Source organism: Dama dama, chromosome 24 (assembly GCF_033118175.1).
Source record: "Dama dama isolate Ldn47 chromosome 24, ASM3311817v1, whole genome shotgun sequence".
NCBI lineage: Eukaryota > Metazoa > Chordata > Mammalia > Artiodactyla > Cervidae > Dama > Dama dama.
Genome location: NC_083704.1, coordinates 17125894 through 17147110, shown reverse-complemented (window position 1 = coordinate 17147110; position 21217 = coordinate 17125894). Strand labels below are relative to the sequence as shown.

The following is a 21217-nucleotide window of genomic DNA, read 5'->3' as shown; positions in this document are numbered from 1 at the left end:
GACTTACGTCCTCTCGCCTTTCTTGCACGGAGGCCTGGCTCTCCTTCATGGCCCACGTGGCCGGGAGCGGGCTGAGGTTCCGGATCTGGATAAAGTTGGTGGCTTTCTGTCCCAGGCGCAGCAAACCAAACTGAAGGGCTGAGACGTCGATGACCAGGGCCGGCCCCTGAGGCACCCAGAGGGGCTGTCACGGGGCCACCGGGGTGTGGGCTTGGGGCCCTACCCCGGCCCCACCTTTCCAGCCCGCCTTAGCCGCCCGGCCCCATCACAGGCACCTTAAAGGCCGCCTCGATGTGCAGTACCACGGGAGAGGGCGAGTCTTTGATCTCACACAGCAGGTTCTGGCTCGTCAGGCCAGGGACACCCCCGGTAAAGTTCAGCTCAAAATCCTCGACCTCGCTGGGCTCTGGGAGAAGAGGGGTGTAGTGAGGTGGGGAGATGGGCAGGGGCGGCAGGCTCCCTCTGTGGCTGGCCCAGATGTTGGGCCCCTCCTCATGTCATGGCTGGGGCTGGGCTGTGGCTGAGGCTGATGGTGGGGCCTCGAACTCCTGCCCAGGCTCCTGTGACCTCGAGCTATCCCTCCCCAGCCAGCGCCCCCCGCGCTCCCCGCAGTACCGATGGTCCCCGTGCAGGGCTCCACCTCAATGATGTGACAGTCGCTGATCTTCCCCCACGTGTACCTGATGGCTGACTTGCTGTTGTTCCACATCTGAAAGACACACCCCAACCCGGGCTCCCTGGGAGGCTGTACTTGCTAAAGGATTGAGGGGTTTGGGACTCACAAAAGGTCCTCTCCAATCCCTCCCAGCTAATTCCCGGCCACTCGACAGCACCAACAGGGTTTGTGGGCAACGTATCAGGCCAAAGACCTCTGGACCCACGAACTTGTGCCGAGTTCAGCACCATCTTAACCAGCCCAGGCTGGGGAGAGACAACCACCTACCTTAAAATTCTTCTTCACGTTTATGCCAATATAGTTCTCCCCAGGGATGATGAGGGCATACGGTTCTAGGAGAACCTGGAAAGGTTCCACTGAGCCCTTCACCTCGATTTCCAGGACGATCACGTCATCCATGCAGTATGAGGGGTCCTTGGAGTTTTCCAAGTCCAAACTGAACACAAACCCGCCATGAGCTAAGAGTCATTGTGTCCCCTATCTCTGGTCTTGTGAAAGGAAAGCACGCTCTGCCCACAGATACCAAGCCCCCTGAAATCAGAGGTGTCAGCAATGCCCTGAAACAAGCGAATGCCTGAAGCTGTGCTGGCAGCTCAACCGCAGGCCAGGACCAAGGTCCCTCCCTGTGTTTCAGGGACCACAGAGCAGCCGCAGCAGCCTGGAACTCCCCAGCAGCTGACTGGAGACCCCCCCAGTGACAGCCCACTTAGGGACCAGTAGGCAGAGGTGCCACCAAAACCTTCCTCCATGAGTCACCACCCACCGGTGGCAACCGTGAGCACGGGGCAGTTTCCAGGTTCCAGGGTGCAGAGTCAGAGAGCTGTTCCCTGCATGCAGAGCCCGCTCCAAGCCTGCTGCCAGGGCAAGGTGAGGAGCTCTCACCTGCCAAAGCCTGCTGGGGGTCAGGGGCTCACCGACTCAGTCCTGGGGCCTCCCCCTCCAGCATCCTCCCTGGGAGGGCAGGCCTGGAGCCCACCGCTCAGCCAAGGGCCTGGGTCCTGCTCACCTCACGGGCTCTGGGACTTCCTCCAGCACCATCTGGAGCACACTGTGAAAACCCCTTGGCTGCAAGACAAACACAGCACCCTGAAGACGAAAGCCCGCCCCAGGGAAGACTTGAGTCACAGAAGCAACCCTCCCTGTGGCCCGGCTGCCACAGACGCCTTCCTGCTTCCCTGTGGCCTCTCCCCACACTGGGGGAAACAGCGGCTGCCAGGACGTGAGCCCTGACTCAGAGACTGGGGGCCACTGCAGTCTCAAGACTGGCATGCCCACCTCTGCTGGGCCTGGGGGACAGGAAGGCCCTTGGCAGTGCCCTCAACGTGTCTGAAGCATCAAGCCTTCCTGGGACAGGCAGTATCAGGGGCTGAATGACGGGCTGAGAGGCGGACCTGCTGTCTTACCAACAAAGGCCGCTGGGAAACCCCCGCATGCTCCCCCTTTGCCTGTTACATACAGGGCTTCACTTTGGGAGTCGAGGGCTGTGTGAGCCTTGGCCTGGGGAACCCCACCTCACTGCCTGGAAGCTGCTGTGAGCTGGGCAGGAAGGGTAACACCTTTGATGGAGTAGAAACATGAAAGACACTAGAGTCTGAGGCCAGACTTGCTCAGGACAGGGTGTGTGGGATGGGGACCAGGCAAGACGAGCTGCTTTGTCCTGCACACCAAGCCTGTCCACTAGCCCCACTCTTGGCTAAGTGCTGGCCTTGGCAGGATACCGGGGGTCTCCACAGGGTCAGCTGTGGCTTCAATGTCACCAAAGAACAGGGAGGGTGGGTGAAACCAGTATGACCCAACTGTGTGCAACCACCAAGATGGCCCCATTTGAACCTCTTGAGGGGAGAAGCTCAGGATGAATTTGTGGTCCGCGTGGGGGCTGAGAACGCCCATCTTGGGGGTGATGCAGAAGGCCGTCTCCCTGTCTGGCTGGTACTTGATGCTGTCTGCGCTGCAGGTTTCTCCGGGCATCAGGGACCGCAGGTTGGGCTTCATGATCTGCCAGTGGAAGGCCAGCTCCACGTGCCTGCGGGGGTGACCCTGACAGTAGGCTGTGGAGCCAAGGCCATGGCTGCTGACGGCAGGCGTGAGTGGGGCGGGAGACGGCAGGCGAGAACTGCTCCTTGTGCCAGATAGCAGAGCCTGTGTAAGGCCTGGGTCATGTGGACAGCAGGCCAGAAGGCACCCTGCGGTCTGCCCTGGCATAATGGCGAGGCTGAGAGGATGGTCAGAGAATAAATGGCAATGAGAGCTGAACCCACAGAACTTCAGCTGTCTGACCCTGTGCTTGACAGAGTTCCCCTCATGGGCCAGGCAGGAATTCTCTGGAAAACTGATCCTGGTTAGTGATGGACCAGAGGATCCGGTTAAGGATGGACTAGAGGGGCTTCCCCGGTGGCACAAGTGGTGAAGAACCCGACTGCCCATGCAGGAGACATAAGAGACATGGGCTCAATTCCTGGGTTGGGAAGATTTCCTGGAGGAGGGCATGGCAACCCACCCCAGTATTCTTGCCTGGAGAGTCCCATGGACACAGCCTGGTAGGCTACAGTCCATAGGGTTGCAAAGAGTCGGACGTGACTAAGTGACTTAACACGCAGAGGATCTGCTCAATATGACTCCCTGCAGTGTTGGACATCGTGCAGACCTGCTCTGTTCAACATGAGAGCCATTAGCTACCCAGGCGCTGAGCACTTTAAATGTGGCTGGTGCCACTGAAGTGAGTTTTTCACTTTATTTTAGTTGATTTCCATTTAAATGGTCACCTGTGGCTAGCAAGTACCGTGATGAACAGTGCACATCCGGATCCTCCCATCCTGTGCTCAGATTCAGGACATTAGGCCGGGTGAGGAGGGAGCGGGGTGTGTGCTGGGGTCCCGCACAGGCATCACTCACGTGGCGTTTCTAATAATCAGCAGTTTGCTGGCCGTGGACTGAAGGTTTTCAGGTTCAAAGCGTATGAAGTGCTGGGCTGTTAAGTCTGTGAGCTCTCCAGGCTCCGGCTGACTTTTCTCACCAGAAATATAGATCAGATCCAGAGCAACCAGCTGCCCGATTCCTGACAAGGTTAGGGGGGCAAAGTTTCACTAGGGCTGAAGTCAGGACTCTGGCCGAAGGCTGTCACAGCACCCAGGTCACCATCCACATGCAACTAACTGGCCATGATAGTGACCCCAGAAGTGCACACATAGGGGAACAGGGAGCCAACAGCATACAGACTCATGTCATGTTGTCACAGACCAACAGGAGGTGACTCTGCTAACCTAGCACGTAATGGGCACTCAATTAATGCCTGCTGGGTGAACTGGGTGGATGGTAGACAGACAGGTACCAAGAAGGAACACGGCACCCAAGGAAACACAGGAGGATGCCCCCTCTAACTCTGCAGAAACCTACAGGCGCCCTGGCTGTTTCTGTGTGAGTCACTGGCAGTTCCCCAAAGCTCTAGGTGAGTTTCAAAGTGACGTGACGAAAGATTGTCCCCCAGGTGTACACCTCTGTCGCACTAGACGGCCCCTTGGGACAGGCCTGAGGGCCACACTAGTGTGGGCCTCTAAGGTCTGGCCAGAGCAAGAGGCCCCCAAACCGGAGCCCAGTGCCCGTGGCTGCAGCATTCCGAGTGCACCGCCGCCCCCCTGCCCACAGCCGCGGACCGGACGCCGCCCCGGGAGCGCGGCGCCCACCTGTGGTCACCAGCTCCTTCATCTGGCAGTTGTCGCATACGATGACGAAGGTCTGCTCTGCCTTTCCCAGGCTGGTTGGGAGGAACAGGACCTGGGGAGGAAAGGGCTGTCCTGCAGCCTCCAGGGAAGGGGCTTCTTCCCCATCACCCCCTCCTCTCGACCGCACCCCCTGCCTCGGGCCTCCCCTCCTGGCCGTCTCCCTGGGGTCCAGCCCAGGCTCCGGGATATGAGGAGAGAATTCACAGGGATGGAAATAAAAATGGCTCTTAAACAACATGTTTAACCTCACTCATGATCAAAAACGGAAACGCAAACCAGCCAGAAAAAGTTTCATGCCTCCTATTGGCAAAGAGCAAGAAAGTTAACGATCATGAACACAGTGACAGGATGTCTTCCTTCTCTTCAAGCTACTCTAAAGGGGCAGGGTAGGGTTTGGTGGGAAGAGACAGAGGAATATAAAGGCAATGAGGTTGGCCAAGAGTTGAGAAAAGTTGAAGCTGGGTAATGAGTACATGGGTGATCCTTAAACTATTCTATTTTTTTATATGGGTTTTTTTGGGCGGGGGCGGGGGCGGGTGCTTGGCCAGTTGGATTTCTGTCCTTTTAGTGTAGCTGACTTACAATGTTAGGTTAGTTTCAAGTGTATAGCAAGGTAATTCTATTATATATGTGTACACACACACACACACACACATATATCTATTCATTTTCAGATTATTAGTATTAGTATTTCAGATTATTAGTATTATGACGATTATTATTTTGACTGAGCCATAAAGCTGGTGGAATCTTAAGTTTCCCGACCAGAGATCAAACCCATGCTCCCTGCAATGTAAGCACAGCCTCCTAACGACATGATCACCAAGGAATTCCCTGTATATGTTTTAAAATGTCCATAACACATTTTTTTAAAGTTTGATAACATACTGTGTTGGGAAAGACATGAGAAAACAGGCACCTTCATATACTATTGTTGGAAGTATAAAATAATATAATCCAAATGGTGGGGACCTGGCAACATGTACCATAATTAGAAGGGCAGAGGCCCTAAGTCAGCAAATGTACAACAAGGACTGTATCCTGCAGGTAGGACAGAGTGATGTATGTATAAGCTATTCCCTGAGATGGCCAGAGATCAGAAATAATCTTCATATTCATCAGCAGGAAATGGCTGACCTAAATTAGTCCATACACACAGTGGAATACCATGCAGCTATAAAAAATGAGGTGTGGGAAGTACATGGTGCAGAACAAAGTGTAGAGTGGGCAACGATTTGTGTGAAGAAGAAATGGAAACATAGGAAAGAAAAAACCATGCGCTTATGTTGTCATCACATACGTCTGCAAAGGCACCCAGACCTGGTAAGGTTGTAGCCTATGGGTGGCCAAGGAAGTGGGGGGAGAGGGAGCATTTCACCATGCATCTATTTGCATATTTTGAATTTTTAATCATGTGAATCTATTTATTTGGAAGTATGAATAAGTTTTCAAACAAACAACGTCCCAATCACTAAACAAAATTTACAGAAACCACCAAGGCTTGGACCTGGGAGTGGACATCTGGGTCATGAAAACACGAAGGTGGGAATTCCCTGGCAGTCTAGTGGTTAGGACTCAGCACTCTGACTGCCAAGGGCCTGGGTTCAATCCCTGGTTGGGGCACTAAGATCTCATAAGCCATGCAGCACAGTCAAACAAAACAAAAAACCCCACAGAGGCAAAGGAAATCAAGCAAGCAGCTGAGGAAGCAGCAACTGATCATAAAGAGGTGGGAATACCTGCTACTGCCTCATCACCTACCTCCATGAATATGGCCTGCCCTGGAACCAGCTCAAACACCGACGGCAGGATCCCAAAGGGAGGCTGCTCAACGAAGCCAATGGTGACAACAGCCTTAAAGAAAAGCAGAAGATGACCCAACAGTATGAAAGAAACTGTGAAATCTCTTGCTCAGATGACCCGTCTCTCCTCCAAACATCCATGTTGTGATTTGAAGGCTCTTATGGATCATCCAGTCCCCTGTTCATGAAGAAACTGAGGCACATCCATTCAGCCAGCACTTACTCAACCTGCACCAGATGGGGTTCTGACGTTTAAAGACGAGTACGTCACGGAGCATCTGCAAAGAGCTGCCTATTGGTCGGAGGTACAAGAAGACCACTGACAAGGGTTTCAGACGCAGAGCAGGAGGCGTGTGAGAAGGTCTCCCCCAGGAGGTGGGCTCCCTAGCACAGTCCTTTTCCTACTGCACCACCCTGTGTGGTTCGTGCCGGCTTCTGTGTCTGCCTCCATTCCCAACCCAGCCCTGGCCGTGAGCTCCTGAAGGAAGCTGCCGACTTGTCAGCAGAGCTGCAGCCCCGATGCCTATACAGGAAGCTGCTAGCCCATGCCTCCAGATCCCTGGCACGTGACAGCTATGAGTGAAATGTCTCAGGGAGCATGTGGTCTCCTGGATGCTTGTTTCCAGAGATGCACAGAAAGCAAGGTATCTCTCCTCTGAGAAAGATAATGGTGTGCATGGGCGTGATAATCAGTGTTGTCAGCACTCGGCTGCCATGGGGCATGCGGGGTGGGAGGGAGCTTGGGCAAATGGTGGGGCAGGGGCAGGCATGTACACACGCCCTGCTTCTCAACTCCAGCCGACAGGACCATAGTGGATCCTGGCCCAGGGCTGCACATCTTCCAGTGTTTCAGAGAAAGTGGCAATGTACATTTTTATATATCATCTCTCTATTTTTATTTTTTTTCAGCATGGCATGCGGGATCTTAATTCCCCAACCAGGGATTGAACCCGAGCCCCCTGCAGTGGAAGTGCAGAGCTCCACCCACTGGATAGCTAGGGAGCTTCCTGAAATCTATCTTTAAGTATTGACTCAAGATATGTTTTTAAGCAATGCTGGATTTCCCTACTGACTCAAGACGGTGAAGAATCTGCCTGCAACGTGGGAGACCCGGGTTCAATCCCTGGGTCGGGAAGATCCCCTGGAGGAGGGCATGGCAACTCCACTCCAGTATTCTTGCCTGGAGAATCCCAAGGACAGAGGAGCCTCGTGAGCTACAGTCCATGGGGTCACAAAGAGTCGGACATGACTGAATGACTAACACTTTCACTTTCAAGCAATGTTAGCTCAAAAATGTTTTGAGGCCCTGTGCCAAATAAATATGACCACCAAATTCAACCAAAGAGCTTCCAATTTGTAGCCTCTGCTATAGTCAAACATTTGCCACAATAATGACTGACTGAATGACTCAGTGAATAAATGAATGAATAAAGTGACATCCAAGACAGGCCTTGAAGGATGGGAGAGGTGATGGGACCTGTCTAGGCCTTGAAGGACGGGAGAGGTGATGGGACCTGTCCAGGGTCACACAGGTATTAGGGGTATAACAGGAACTACAGTGCTATACTCTGTACCTCTTGATTCTTAAGGGACTGCGGCTATACAATTCTGTCCACTGCGTTTCCAGCCCCAGGGGCACTGGAGCAAGTCCCCCACGGGGGTTACTGCTTTCGATGGACTTGCTTTTCCCAGGAAGCGCTGTGAGCACTCACCCTGAAGCTGGGCGGCGGCCAGCTCTTCTTAGGCATGATACAGAACTTGCCCACGCTGAAGCCCACGTTTTTGCAGATGAATCTGGTTATCTTCATGCCCCCGATGAGGCAGTAGCCGCAGTCCAGCACGGGCGACACTGCAGCCACAGGGGAAGATGGGCAAGAGAGACAGCGCGGGTTCCCCTGAGGGCGGCCCAAGCTGAGAGCAGATGTTGGGGGCGGGGCGGGGACAAGCCCCGCCCCTGCTTCTGCCCGCAGCGGTGCCCCAGGACACCACATGCGTGGGCCTCAGGGTGTCCCCGAGCCAGTGCCGCCTAGGCTGGGGTCAGCTGGGCCGCGGCCTCCTTTCCTGATATGTGTCGCTCAGAGTCCGCCTCCCCCTGGGAAGTAGGACGGTCAGGGCCTAACTCTGGAGGAATGCGGCAGCTTCCGGCAGGTCCCTCCGCAGGACTCAGAAGCCCCTGCCCTAGGGGTCAGGCTGTGGGGAGCCACCCAGGGGCCCTGCGGGCAGGTGGTCCTTCAGAGGGGCACCAGCCCTCACCGATCCCCGGGGAGCAGCACGCACTTACACGTCAGCACTGGGGGCGGCCTCCGGGCCTGCAGGGGGATCAGGAGCGTGTGCGCTGACTGGGTCTCCACTAAAATAAAGTCATCAAAATCCCCAAGGCAGTCGGGAAAAAACTGGACAATGTACTGGCAGGTCATTCCAGGAGCCACCATTCCACCTTCTCCTGGGAACATCCCTGTGGGTGACAAAAGTGACAATGAGACTCTGGAGACCAGGTAAAAATTCCAGGACCTGGGGTGGGGAAGGCAGTGATGGGGTCCACCTGGGATGGTCAGGGAGGGTCATGCCTGGCCCTGTGGCTTAGCAATTACTTTGTGGGCAGCAGACAGACACTTGAGATTTCTAGGGAGCAGAGGGGCCACGAGCAGAGTTGTTCTTAAGGAGAACACCGAGTCACAGGAGCAGAAAGGCTGGCTGGGAGGCCAGTGCCGCGGCCTAAGTGAGGAACCAGGATGCAGTGACGGTGAGCAAAGCAAGGACAGGACTGAACTGAGCTTGGGGGTACGATCCAAGGAGGATCTGTCAGGCTTGGCGGGGGCGCTCTGCTTGGAGGGCAGGTGGGAGGCCGCCTTGGAGCACGAGGGGTGCAGCCTCAGGAGTCACCCGAAGCCCCGTGGGGACGTAATCTCGGGCAAGGCCAGCATACAATTTCAAGGATGGGCAGGCCACTCCACCCTGAGCTCACCCAATCCCAGGGCGAAGTAGGGCGTGGAGGGAGGGAGGACTCGAAGGTGGCGGCTGGTGGATGTGGTGTTCTGCAGGGAGATCACCATCTGTGCAGAGACAAAAGCGACACGTGTGGACACAGGCTATGAAATCTGGGGCTCACATAATAATATGGGAATGGGGTGGGGCTTGGCCCATGGGAATGAAATGAGCTTGGCTCCGTGTTGGTAACTGTTGAGCTGGTGAGGGGTCCATGGGGTTTCAGGTGACTATTCTATCCACTTTTGTTTGTTTTTAGGAAAAAAAAGAAACTACTAGGTAAGCATGAAGGTGGGGGTAGATCTGACCCAGCCTCTGTCCTGTTTAAAACCACAGCAATGTTTGTTTTTAAATGTTTATTTTTATTTATTTGGCTGAGCCGAGTCTCCGTTGTGGCATGTGGGATCTTGGCTTTCTGACCAAGGATTGGACGTGGGCCCCCCACACTGGGTGCGCTGGGTTCCAGCCACTGGGCCACTAGGCAAGTCCCCAGAATCACAGCTATTGTTTATTGGGCTTCTCCTATGTGCCTCCTCGACTTCCCAATGACCAGGGAAGTGAAGTGAAAGTCGCTCAGTCGTGTCCAACTCTTTTGAAAGGTGGGAACTACCTCTATTTTAGGGCAAATAAACTGACGTCCAAAGAGCCTCCTTCACTGGAAAGTAAGAGTGGTGAGAGTGAGCCCAGGACCCTGAAGCTCTGCCTCCTCACCTCTCACTCACCGCTCTTTCTCCACATAATCCATTTTTTTGTTGTTGTTGACCACGCCACGTAGCATGCAGGATCTTAGTTCTCCAACAACCAGGGATTGAACCTGCACCCCTTGCAGAGGAAGCTAGGAGTCTTAACCACTAGACCACCAGGGAAGTCATCCAATATAACCCTTTGAGCCACTTCTTCTCAAGGCCCCAGGGGTGCTACCTGTGTTCAGGTCACTCAGCCTATCCCCCTCATTAAACCCTGCCTTCTGTTCTCCGTCCCTCAGATCGGGAAACCCCTAAGGTCTCAGCACCTAGAACTGAACTCACACAGTGCTGACCCCCAACAGCACTCGGCACAATGCCCAGCAAGGAAGAAGAACTCCACGCACGCACACACCTTTGGCTCCTATTTTGCGAAATATTACACTGGGAAAAACGTATGAGTTATAACACGACAAGCCATTTTTCCAGCTTAAAAAGTAAAACATGAAAAACACAGATGAAGCCTGGCCCCAGCCCCACACCAGATAAGAGCTCCATAAATTTGAAGCATGTCTTCATACTTTTATTCATAGGGGTGCATTCCTAAATCAACATTAAGGTCCATTTTTGGCCAGCACAACAGACTGCCTCAATCCACCTGTGAACCAGATCCAAACTGGAGAGACCCACGTTATAATTTTTATTTCTCCAATATTAATGATGATGAGCATCTTTTCATAAGTTTGCTATTTTAGGTGTCCTCTTGTGTGCTATGTCTGATCACAGTGTCCATTTGCCATTGTGTACTTTTTTTTTATTGACTTGCAGAAATTCTTTATATATTCTGAGCACTAACATTTTATAAGGTATATGTTATAAACATACCCAAGTATTACAACTTGTATTATCTTTTGATGTATTATCTTTAAAATTTCAGTACACCAGGGGTCATCACACCCTACTTCCCACCTCTTAGAGCTCTGATTGCTGTCAGACTTGGGTAAGGGGGAGTCAGCTACAGAATCACATCCTAAGGGTCTGCTGTTTTCAGGCCCTTCTGATGCCACGTGTCACAGGCCAGGTTCCGCATAAAGTGAAATCTTGTATCAGCTTTAAAATTTTAATGTATTTATCAACCTTTAGGTTCACAGTTTATACTTTAGTGTCAAGCAATCTCAGATCTCCTATATTTTCATCTTCACTTCTTGCTTGAGATCTTTGCTGGAAAGAATTTTGTTGAGGCTCTGGAGTGAGGTAGGGATTAAACTATTTTCTGTATGGCACGAAACTAATTCCATTTTGCCTTTTCATATCTACACACATGCACAGACAGCCCTGGGAACTGTTCCCTCAATCTGGATTTTCCCAAATACAGGGCTAGCTTGCAGGGGTCACTACGAATCGAGGTGTTCATGACAGTAGCTGCCCTTCATGTCCATGGAGGCACATCTCTAGAGAGCCTTGCTCCCAGCCACACAAGCCAAACCCCTGACCAAATGAGGGGCAGGATCTAGCAGTTTATGAAGGGATGTCCCGTGGGACAAAATAATCAATTGCACTGACCAGGGTTCACATTCTCACATTCTCGTATTGGCTCTGCCTCCTTCCACCCCCTTTCCTCACTCTTCCCTGGAACTGTAAACGAAAGCACATACGCTCACTTATGGGGAATCTGGGCTGTGACACTTGTCATCAGAAGAGTCTGAAAACAGCAGATTCTGAGGATGTGACTCTGGAGTTGATGTTCTCTTGTCTGACGGCAAGCGGAACTCTAGCTGCTGGGAAGTAGGGTGCGATGACCCCTGGGATGCATCACAATTACGAAGGTTTCTTCCCCATGATCGACTGAAATGACGAGGTGCAGGCGGAGGGAGGTCAGGCACTGAATTGTGGTAGCTACAGCATGGTTGCAAGGTCTGGGCAAACAGTAATTATAAGGATTGTGAAGGGGGCTGGCTTTCCTTAAATGCACTGGAAGCCATAGAGGAAAAAAATGGTAGGCTTAGGGCAGCCAATTCAAGGGCCACCATGAAGACATTCCTTGCATTCCTGGGTTACACGCAATCTGTTCCTGGGGTATGTGTATGCATATGTGTGTGTGTTTTCTTACTTAGCTTTTTACTTAGTATTTCTGAACCTATGTTCTTTTTTTTTCTTTCAAATGTCTTTTAAAGTTACCAAAATATGGAAAGAAAACAAAAGAGAAAGTATGTCAAACATAATAAGCTCCTGGCTTACAAGGTATATAGATCTCCATTCCTACCGCAACTCCTTAGCCTCCAGCACTTGCAGCCCAAGTCCCAGTCTGCTCCTTAACTCAGGACAGATAAGTCCTCTCACAGCTCCAAAGGACAGAGGATGGGACGGCCCATGTTCTCCCCCCACTGCCCAAATAATATATTACTTGTTTATTTATGCCAGGCAGCTTGTGGGATCTTAGTTTCCCAACCAAGGGCTGAACCCACACCCTCAGCAGTGAGAGCATGGAGCCCTAACCACTGGACCACCGGAGAAGTGCCCGAGTCTACATCTTTAAGCAAGACTGGCTACGGCTCTCACTGTGATACTTCCTTACTTGGCTTTGGCTCAAGGTAGTACTAGGCTCTGTCTTAGTCTGAAATATAAACTGGGTGGCTTACGAACAACAGGAATGTACTTCTCACAATTCTGGAGGCTAGAAAGTCCAAGATCAAGTGGCCAGCAGGATGAAGGCCCTCTTCCATTCATAGCTGGCAACTTCTCACTGTGCCCTCAAGGGGCAGGAGGGGCAAGGGATCTCTCCAGAGCCTCTTCAGAAAGGCACTAGTCCCATTCAGGAAGGCTTCATGCCCATGCCCTAAGCACCTTCCCAAGACCCCACCTTCTAATACCATCACCTTTGACAGTTAGAACTTCAACAAATGAGTTTTGGAGGGACACAAACATTCAGACCATAGCAGGCTCATTCCCTAAGGATGAGGATATGGTCCTTTTTCTAGTCTCTAAAAGTTTATATAAGATAGGGATTAGCTTGAATGTTTGGTGGTATATACCTGTAAAATGATCTGGGCATGGTGTTTCCTTCGGTAGGTTTTCTTTTTAAGGTATTTTCATCAAATTGGACAGCCACATAGCTGAAAGAGTCAAAGGGTTCTACAAAGCTCTAAAAATAGAAATCCTGCCATCTTCCCTTGCCTCCACACCCGCCATTTCCCACACCTAGATGAAAACACTTTTTCCTCCTTTAGCTGATTATTTTGGAAATTACTTCCATGTCTCCAGATGGTGTGCTAATTTTTTTGTTTGTTTTAGGTATTAATTATGGATGGATGATATGGATATTCTCTTTCCTCGCCCATAACCAGCTTAACCATATGCCATCCTACTATCCTTCCTACCCTCATCTTCTGGATGCAAATTATGTCATACTCATGGTTAAACTGGCTTTCCTGGGGGCTCAGCTGGTAAAGAATCCGCCTCCAGTGTGGGAGACTCAGGTTCAATCCCTGGGTCAGGAAGATCCCCTAGAGAAGGGAAAGGCTACCCACTCCAGTATTCTGGCCTAGAGAATTCCATGGACTGTGTAGTCCATGGGGTCCCAAAGAGTCAGACACAACTGAGTGACTTTCACTTTCTTTCATGGTTAGATCAGTAATTAATGTTTATGTTACTGGTTGCTATGTAAAAAATATTCACAGCTGAGCATGAAATTCTCCCTTGAACAATTTTTGTTTCTTCTGGAGTTAATCAACCAATTATTTTGTTTGCTATGTACTTATCAGTGATTTTTTAAAATTTATTTTAATTTTTTTGGCCACACTGCATGTGGGATCTTAGTTCCCCAACCAGGGATCAAACCCACGCCTACTGAATTGGAAGGTGGAGTCTTAACCACTGGACCACCAGGGAAGTCTCTCCCTTATCAATAATTTAATCTCTTTCCACTACCCTACAAGGCTCTTCTCAAGATGTCCCAGATGTATCAGGGACTCTGATCAGTGTCACCCCCACGGGTCAACTCCTCCTATTCTGGCCCCTTCTAACCTGGACTGGGTCACCTGTTATACCTACTGCTGTCACCCAGGACAGGTCAACCCCTGTAGCAGTTTTCAGACACGTCCACGAGTTCTTTGACACTCTTCCCATTGAGACGTGAGGTCTTCCCCTCAAATCTGGGCCAACCTTAGGGACTCACTTGGACCCTGTAGCAATGCAGAGGATGCAATGACTTCCTCTCCTACTGCAAGGGAACCTCCAAGGTTAGGTCATAAACAGTGATGCAACCTCCCTCTCGCTGATAGGGAACTCACTTCAAAGCTCTGATCATTCACTTTGAGCTGCCTGATTACCCTGAGGCGGAAGCCCAGGCCACACAGAGAATTCACGTACAGACTCAGCTGACAACCAACATCAACTACTTTGTGACTGAAAATGTCTCAGCTGGTTCCAGTCCTGTCTTTCAGGTTACCCCCAGGCACTAACTTTTTCTAGCTAAGGCCTCAAACACCATGGAACAAGCCCTTCCCATTGGGCCCTGTAAGAATTTCTGATCCAAAAAAATTCTATAGGCATGATAAAAATGGTTGTTTTAAGTTATGAAGCTTTAGGACTTCTCTGGTGGCCCAGGGGCTAAGACTTCGCACTCCCAATGCAAGGGGTCCGGGTTCAATCCCGGGTCAGGGAACTAGATCTCACATGTCGCAACTAAAAGACCTCGCCTGATGCAACTAAAGACTCCACATGCCACAACTTTAAAAAAAAAGAGAAGACTCTGCATGCCATAACTAAGACCTTGCACAGCCAAATAGATAAATATTAAAAAAAAAAAAGAAAAAAAGTTGTTAAGCTTTGCAACAGCATTAACAGAAAAGCCCCTTAACCATTACTAAGCTGGGCCTTTCCTTTACCGGCCTCCTATGTTGGATCTCTTGTTTCCCACATACCAAGCCTTCCTCTTCCTTGGTTTACTCACCTATATAGGGAAGCATGCTCCCCACAAGTTTCCTGAGAAATGGTGCATGGGACATATATTTTTAAAGACTTGAAAAGTTTGAAAATGTTTTTATCCTTAAACCGTATAGTTAAGCAAGGTAAACAACATATGTACACAGTCATATTGCCCAAGAGATGCAAGGTGCAAATTTCTAAGAGATGTCACCAGATACAATTCCATTTATAAACAGACTGTGAAGGACTGTGTTTCTCCTTTTGGGAGGCATGCTCTGGGGAAACTGGCCACTGTGCTCTAAGGAAGGGAAGAGAAAGTAAAGGATCTAGCTGATGTGGAGAAGCCTCAGGGAGAAGAGCGGAGGTCTCAGCCAAAAGCCAGCATTAACCACCACACATGTGAGTAAAGGAGACTTTGGCTCTGGTCTCTTGGCTGAGTCCCCAGACAGCACACGGAAGAGAGAAACTCTCCTCTCTGTGTCCCCCTGATCAGAGAGCAAACTGCTATTTCACACTGTGAAGTCTTAGGGCAGTTTGTTGCATGGTCATAGAAAGTGGAACACTGGACATATTAAAAGAGACTCCAATGAAAGTTGCCCTTTAAAACCATGTCGGAAGGGACCACTTCAAGTACTCCCTTTCTCTGCTTTCTTCTGTCAAGTACTTTTAACCACAAATGCTGATCTGAAGCCCCAGAATGTAATATATCTGAGCTGTATGCCTCCCACTGTATAAATACTCAGAATCCTGCAACTGGACAAAGAGTCACTGTGGTGATCTGAACTGGAGGCTCAGTAAACTATTAGATGCAGAAACTTTCACAAATCAACGTTATTCCAAGATTCTTCAGATGACTGTGGGTGGAGGGAGCTACAGGCATGGAATGAGAGGAGGCATGATGGAATTAGATTGTAATTAGAGGTATCATCATGAAGCCATGATTTTAAATATATAAGCACATGGATATAGAAATATGCATGTATATATGTGTGTATATATATATATATACACCTCTCTCTATATATATATGTGTGTGTGTGTGTGTGTGCACGCTTAGATGTATGAAATTGCTGTATTTTCGCCTCTAAACATTTTAAGGACTTAAAAGCAATGACACCCCAGTAGCAAATAGCAGATCTAGGGCTTAGATCTTGGTTTCTAAATACCATTCTCCACTAAAAGCAACCAGAGCTTCTGGAACTGATGCCAGAACTGGGACAAATGGAGTACAAAATCAGCCTGGAACATCTTGTTCCAGAATGCAAGGAAGTGCTCAAGAAACTGCTAGGTCACATTAAAGGAACACAGAGACACTTTACAAGGCTCCCACTGGACAAATCTGGGATTCTTTCAGAGGCAAGACGGGTACTGACTTTAAATGAAATGATTCATTTTTGGCTAGATTAACATAAGCTTCATTAATCTGAATGACTCTAAATAGATGTGCCTGCACTGACAAAATGAACACAACAGCCAACACGCTTACAGTATGGCTACGTACTTTGAAAAAAAAAATGAAATAACTGATTAATCATGGGGGGAAAACTAATTTCTTAACTAAAATTGACCAATCTTATTCTCTTGATTGGACCTCCACTGACCCAAAAACTGGATACAGAATAGGTTCCAAATGTCTCTTGTGAGATTTACATTGTATTTGACACTCGGGTGTTTAAGTGCAGCTGTGGGCTCAAGATCAAACTGACATTCAGTAATGATTCTGCATCAGAGGCTAAAGCCCTCAGGGTTAAATCCTCTTCTCCAGGAACTTCTGACCAAAATGGGGAGAACTGAGAAGTTTTTAATGAGGAAAACGGTGCAGGCCTGACCTAAGATAAAGACACCAATAGAGGACAGTCTGTCACATATATTCCACAACTGATTTCACAAGGTTTTCTGGGAAATGCATTTTAAAAATTCTGAAACTGTTTTGATACCATCATTCAGACTACTTAAGAACAGACTGTCCAACTGGCCTCTTTTTTACCACCAAAATATGCACAAGATTCACTGTTTCCAGGACTTCCTTTGTGGTCCGGTGGTTAAGAATTTGCCTGCCAATGCAGGCAACACCAGTTCTATCCTTGGCCCGAGAACTAAGACCCCACATGCTGCAGGGCAACGAAGCCCATGCACTGCAACTACTGAACCCATGCACCCTAGAGCGCATGGTCTGCGACAGGAGAAGCCACCGCAACGGGAAGCCTGCGCGCTGCAACGGGGACCCAGCACAGCCAAACGTAACAACAAAAGTTTTTAAAAAGATTCACTGTTCTCAGTCCATAGTTTTTTTCCTCTCCCCTCTCAGTTACAAGTGCTCTCTTTGCCTTTGTTCACTAACAACAATGTATTGGCCATTATTCGTCAAATAAGTATGCAGACCACTGATTCCTCCGTCAATGAGTTTTCAAATATATGAGTATAGTATACTCTGCAGTGTGCTGGCAAATGCTTAATGATCAGTTCTTGGGGTTGGGAGAGCTCTGATTTGGTAGTTGTTTGCTGATTTCAGTGGTGTAAAAACCCCCAATATGGTCAATTTCAAGACCAAAGTGACATCACTGAGCAGGGACTTGGGAAGAGATGCGCACGGTCAGCGCTCATGAGCTAGTAGGACCTGGCTCCAGCACACCGTGGGGTACAGGCACATCTCAGAGACACGGTGGTGTTAGTTCTACATTTTCTTACTTCCCTCTTCAAATTTAGTTGATGTCTTCTTTTACATCTTCACTTTTATCCTTCTGCTGTTCATTGTAGTTATTATCACTTTCACAAGATTTGTAAAATTAGGACTATTTCAAATATATTTTCAAATTTCCAGGCATAAAGTTGTTCATAAACCTCGTTATCTTTCTAATGTCTGTAGGATCCATAATGATGTCCTCATTTCCCCGATACTGGTAATTTGTACCTTCTCTCATTTTGATCAGTTTTGCCAGGAACTTATCAGTTTTATTAACCTTTTCAAAGAATTAACTTTTGGCTTTGTTGAGCCTCACTATATTTGTTTTCTATTTAATTAAAATGCTTTCTTATTTTAATTATTTCCTCCCTTCCAGCTTCTCTGGGCTAAATTTGCTATTTTTTTCTAATTTTTGAGACGTGTACTTTGATCACTGATTTTCAGACTGTCTCTTTTCTAATATATGAACATAAGTCTATACATTTTCTTCTAAGGATACCTTTAGCTACATCCCATAAGTTTTGGTGTTCCATTTAAAAATTATCATTATTTTCTAATTTCTATTATAACTTCTTTGACTCATAGTCTAGTTCAGTTCAGTCGCTCAGTCGTGTCCGACTCTGTGACCCCATGAAACGCAGCATGCAAGGCCTCCCTGCCCATCACCAACTCCCGGAGTCCACCCAAACCCATGCCCATTGTGTCGGTGATGCCACCCAACCATCTCATCCTCTGTCGTCCCCTTCTCCTCCTGCCCTCAATCTTTCCCACGTAGTCTAGTAATAAATTGCTTAATCTTCAACTATGTAGGGGAGTTTCTAGTTAGTTATATATTTGTTATTCAGTCTACTTGGTCCAAACACTGTATGTTTTCAGTCCTTTGAAATCTGTTATTTCCTTTATGATCCAGGACATAAGACAATTTTGGTAACATGTTCCAAGTATACTTTTAAAGAAACTGTACACTGCAATTGCTGGTTGCAGTGTGATATATAACTCAATTAGATATAGTTTGTTAACTATATTATTCAATTCTTCTATGTCCTTACTGATATTTTTGCCTACTTACCCTTTAAGTTTCTGAGAAAATGTTAAATCTCCTCATGTTTGTTATTGGTTCTGTTTTTCTTCTAGACTTATAAAATTTTGCTTATGTATTTTGAGGCTGAGTTATTAATATATGTAGATTTTAAATACCTGAATCTTTTGGGAAAAGATTTTTTTTAAACCTTTGATCAGTGTGAAATGTCCCTTTTATTTCTACTAATGCTTCTTGCCTTAACATCTACTTTCTCTAATATTAGCATAGCCACACCAGGTTTTTTTTTTTTTTTTTGGTTGAAGTTTGTCTAATATAATTTCCATCCTTATATTTTCAATACTTCAGTATCTTTTTTATTTTTCAGGGGAAAGTAATTCAGAATATTTTCTTCAAGCCTGGCAGGAACTTATAACAGTTCGTGTGTAACAGACATCACAGTGGAGATTTGTATTCGTATTTCTAAAAGTTATCTCATATTAGTAGCATTTAATTGGTTTTGGTTTTTCTATCCAGTCTGATGATCCTTCTCCATCTTTTCTTTTTTTTGGGAGGGTCTTTTTTTTGGGGGGGGGGCATGCCATGAAGCTTGCGGGATCTTAGCTGCCCAACCAGAAACTTAAAACCATGCCCTTGGTAGTGAAAGCGCAGAATCCTAACCACTGAACCGCCAGGGAACTCCCTGATCTTTCTCTTTTAATTGAAGTACTTGGTCCATTTAATTACTTCATGCAATTATCAACAAATCTGAGTTTAAATCTGTTTTTATTTTTAATGTGAACAATACTATCCACCACGCTCCTTTTTTCTTGTCTCCTATTAATCAAAAATTTAAAAGAAAATTTCCATTTCTCCTTCTATTACCTTGTTACTTTAATATCATTTTACTATTTGAATAATGATTAGACCAGACACTACAGCAAGCAACCTTGAATTACTAAAGTTTCCATATTAATTATCACTTACATGTTTGTAAGACAACCCAAGGATCTTGGAACACTTTAAATCCACTTACCCCTCTAAGTTTTTATTAGAAGTCCCTACATATATTTAAAACACATATTGTTATTAATAATAAGTATATTATTATTATGGTTATGTTACATTTAATATTAATTTAGATGTCTACACAAATTTACCCTTACTGTTGCATTTCTTCTTGCATTTCCCTACTCCCATGTGGTATAATTTTCATCTGACTGGAGAATTCCTTTGATTCAGGTCTTCTGGTGATGAATTATTACTGCTGATAATGAAGTATCAGTTTTTATTTGTCTGAGAAAGATTTCATGTTTTTTTTTTCTGAGCGATGCTATGTAGCTTGCAAGCTCTTAGTTCCCCCACCAGGGACTGAACCTGGGCCCTCGGCAGTGAAAGTGTGGGGTCCTAATCACTGAATGGCCAGGGAAGTCCCTATCTTCACCTTTAAAGAATATTTTCACTAGGTTTAGAATTCTAGATTGCAAGTTACTGTTCTTTCATTGCTTTGAAGCTTCCATTCCAATACTTTCTTGCTTCTATCATTTCTGTTAGAAGGCAGTGAGTCTTTTTCCTCTAGATGCTTTAAGTTCTCCCCAAATCCTGTCTTTAGTTTAGAGCAGAACTTTATTATAATGTGTAAATATATAAGTATAGGTGCAAGGTACAGTTTTCTTTATTTTATCCTGCTTAGGGTTTTTAGTGCTTTATGACTTGAAGTCTTCATTACTTTTGGATCATTCTCACCTATTATTTCTTCAAATACTGCTTCTGTCACATCTCTCTCGCCTCTTTTTCTGGGGCTTCAATTAGGTAACAGACTTGTTTACTATGTCCCATATTTTTAATGTGATTTTCTATATTCCTTCATCCATTTTCTTTCTGCTTCAGTCTAACCATTTCCACTGACGTATCTGCAAATCTTCCCTTCATCTGTGTCTAATTTGCTATTAAGTCTTTGTCCTGAGTAATTTCAGTTCTAGAAAGTTCTTTTTTTTTTCCCTGTAGATTACTCAGGCTATCTAATTGCAATATTGCCATAATTGGAAGTCACCCCAGAACACAGTTCAGTTCAGCTGCTCAGTCGTGTCCGACTTTTTTCGACCTCGTGGACTGCAGCACGCCAGGCTTCCCTGTCCATCATCAACCCCCAGAGCTTGCTCAAACTCATGTTCATAAAGTTGGTGATGCCATCCAAATGTCTCATCCTCTGTCGTCCCCTTCTCCTCCTGCCCTCAATCTTTCCCAGCATCAGGGTCTTTTCCAATGAGTCAGTTCTTCACGTCTTCACATCCAAAGTGTTGGAGTTTCAGCTTCAGCATCAGTCCTTCCAATGAATATTCAGGACTGATTTCCTTTAGGATGGACTGGTTGGATCTCCTTGCTGTCCAAGGGACTCTCAAGAGTCTTCTCCAACACCACAGTTCAAAAGCATCAGTTCTTCAGTGCTCAGCTTTCTTTATGGTCCAGCTGTCACATCCATACATTACTACTGGAAAAACCATAGCTTTGACTAGACGGACCTTTGTTGGCAAAGTAATGTCTCTGCTTTTTAATATGCTGTCTAGGTTGGTCTTAGCTTTTCTTCCAAGGACCAAGTGTCTTTTAATTTCATGGCTGCAGTCACCATCTGCCGTGATTTTAGAGCCCAAGAAAATAAAGTCTGTCACCGTTTCCATTGTTTCCCCATCTATTTGCCATGAAATGACGGGACCAGAGGCCACAA

General features: G+C 47.5%; 1 protein-coding gene across 1 annotated transcript in view; it reads right to left on the bottom strand.

Annotated features, from left to right (window-relative positions):
• DLEC1 (DLEC1 cilia and flagella associated protein) overlaps positions 1-21217 on the bottom strand; it is a 96997-nt gene that overhangs the window by 32215 nt on the left and 43565 nt on the right. Inside the window, exons 10-21 of the mRNA XM_061127795.1 lie at positions 9163-9250; positions 8479-8652; positions 7910-8046; positions 6157-6249; positions 4357-4447; positions 3569-3731; positions 2507-2699; positions 1683-1741; positions 944-1112; positions 616-709; positions 276-406; positions 8-166 (exon numbers count right to left, since the gene is read on the bottom strand). Coding sequence (XP_060983778.1) covers positions 8-166; positions 276-406; positions 616-709; positions 944-1112; positions 1683-1741; positions 2507-2699; positions 3569-3731; positions 4357-4447; positions 6157-6249; positions 7910-8046; positions 8479-8652; positions 9163-9250 — 1551 coding nt within the window. The remainder of the gene's footprint in view (positions 1-7; positions 167-275; positions 407-615; positions 710-943; positions 1113-1682; positions 1742-2506; positions 2700-3568; positions 3732-4356; positions 4448-6156; positions 6250-7909; positions 8047-8478; positions 8653-9162; positions 9251-21217) is intronic.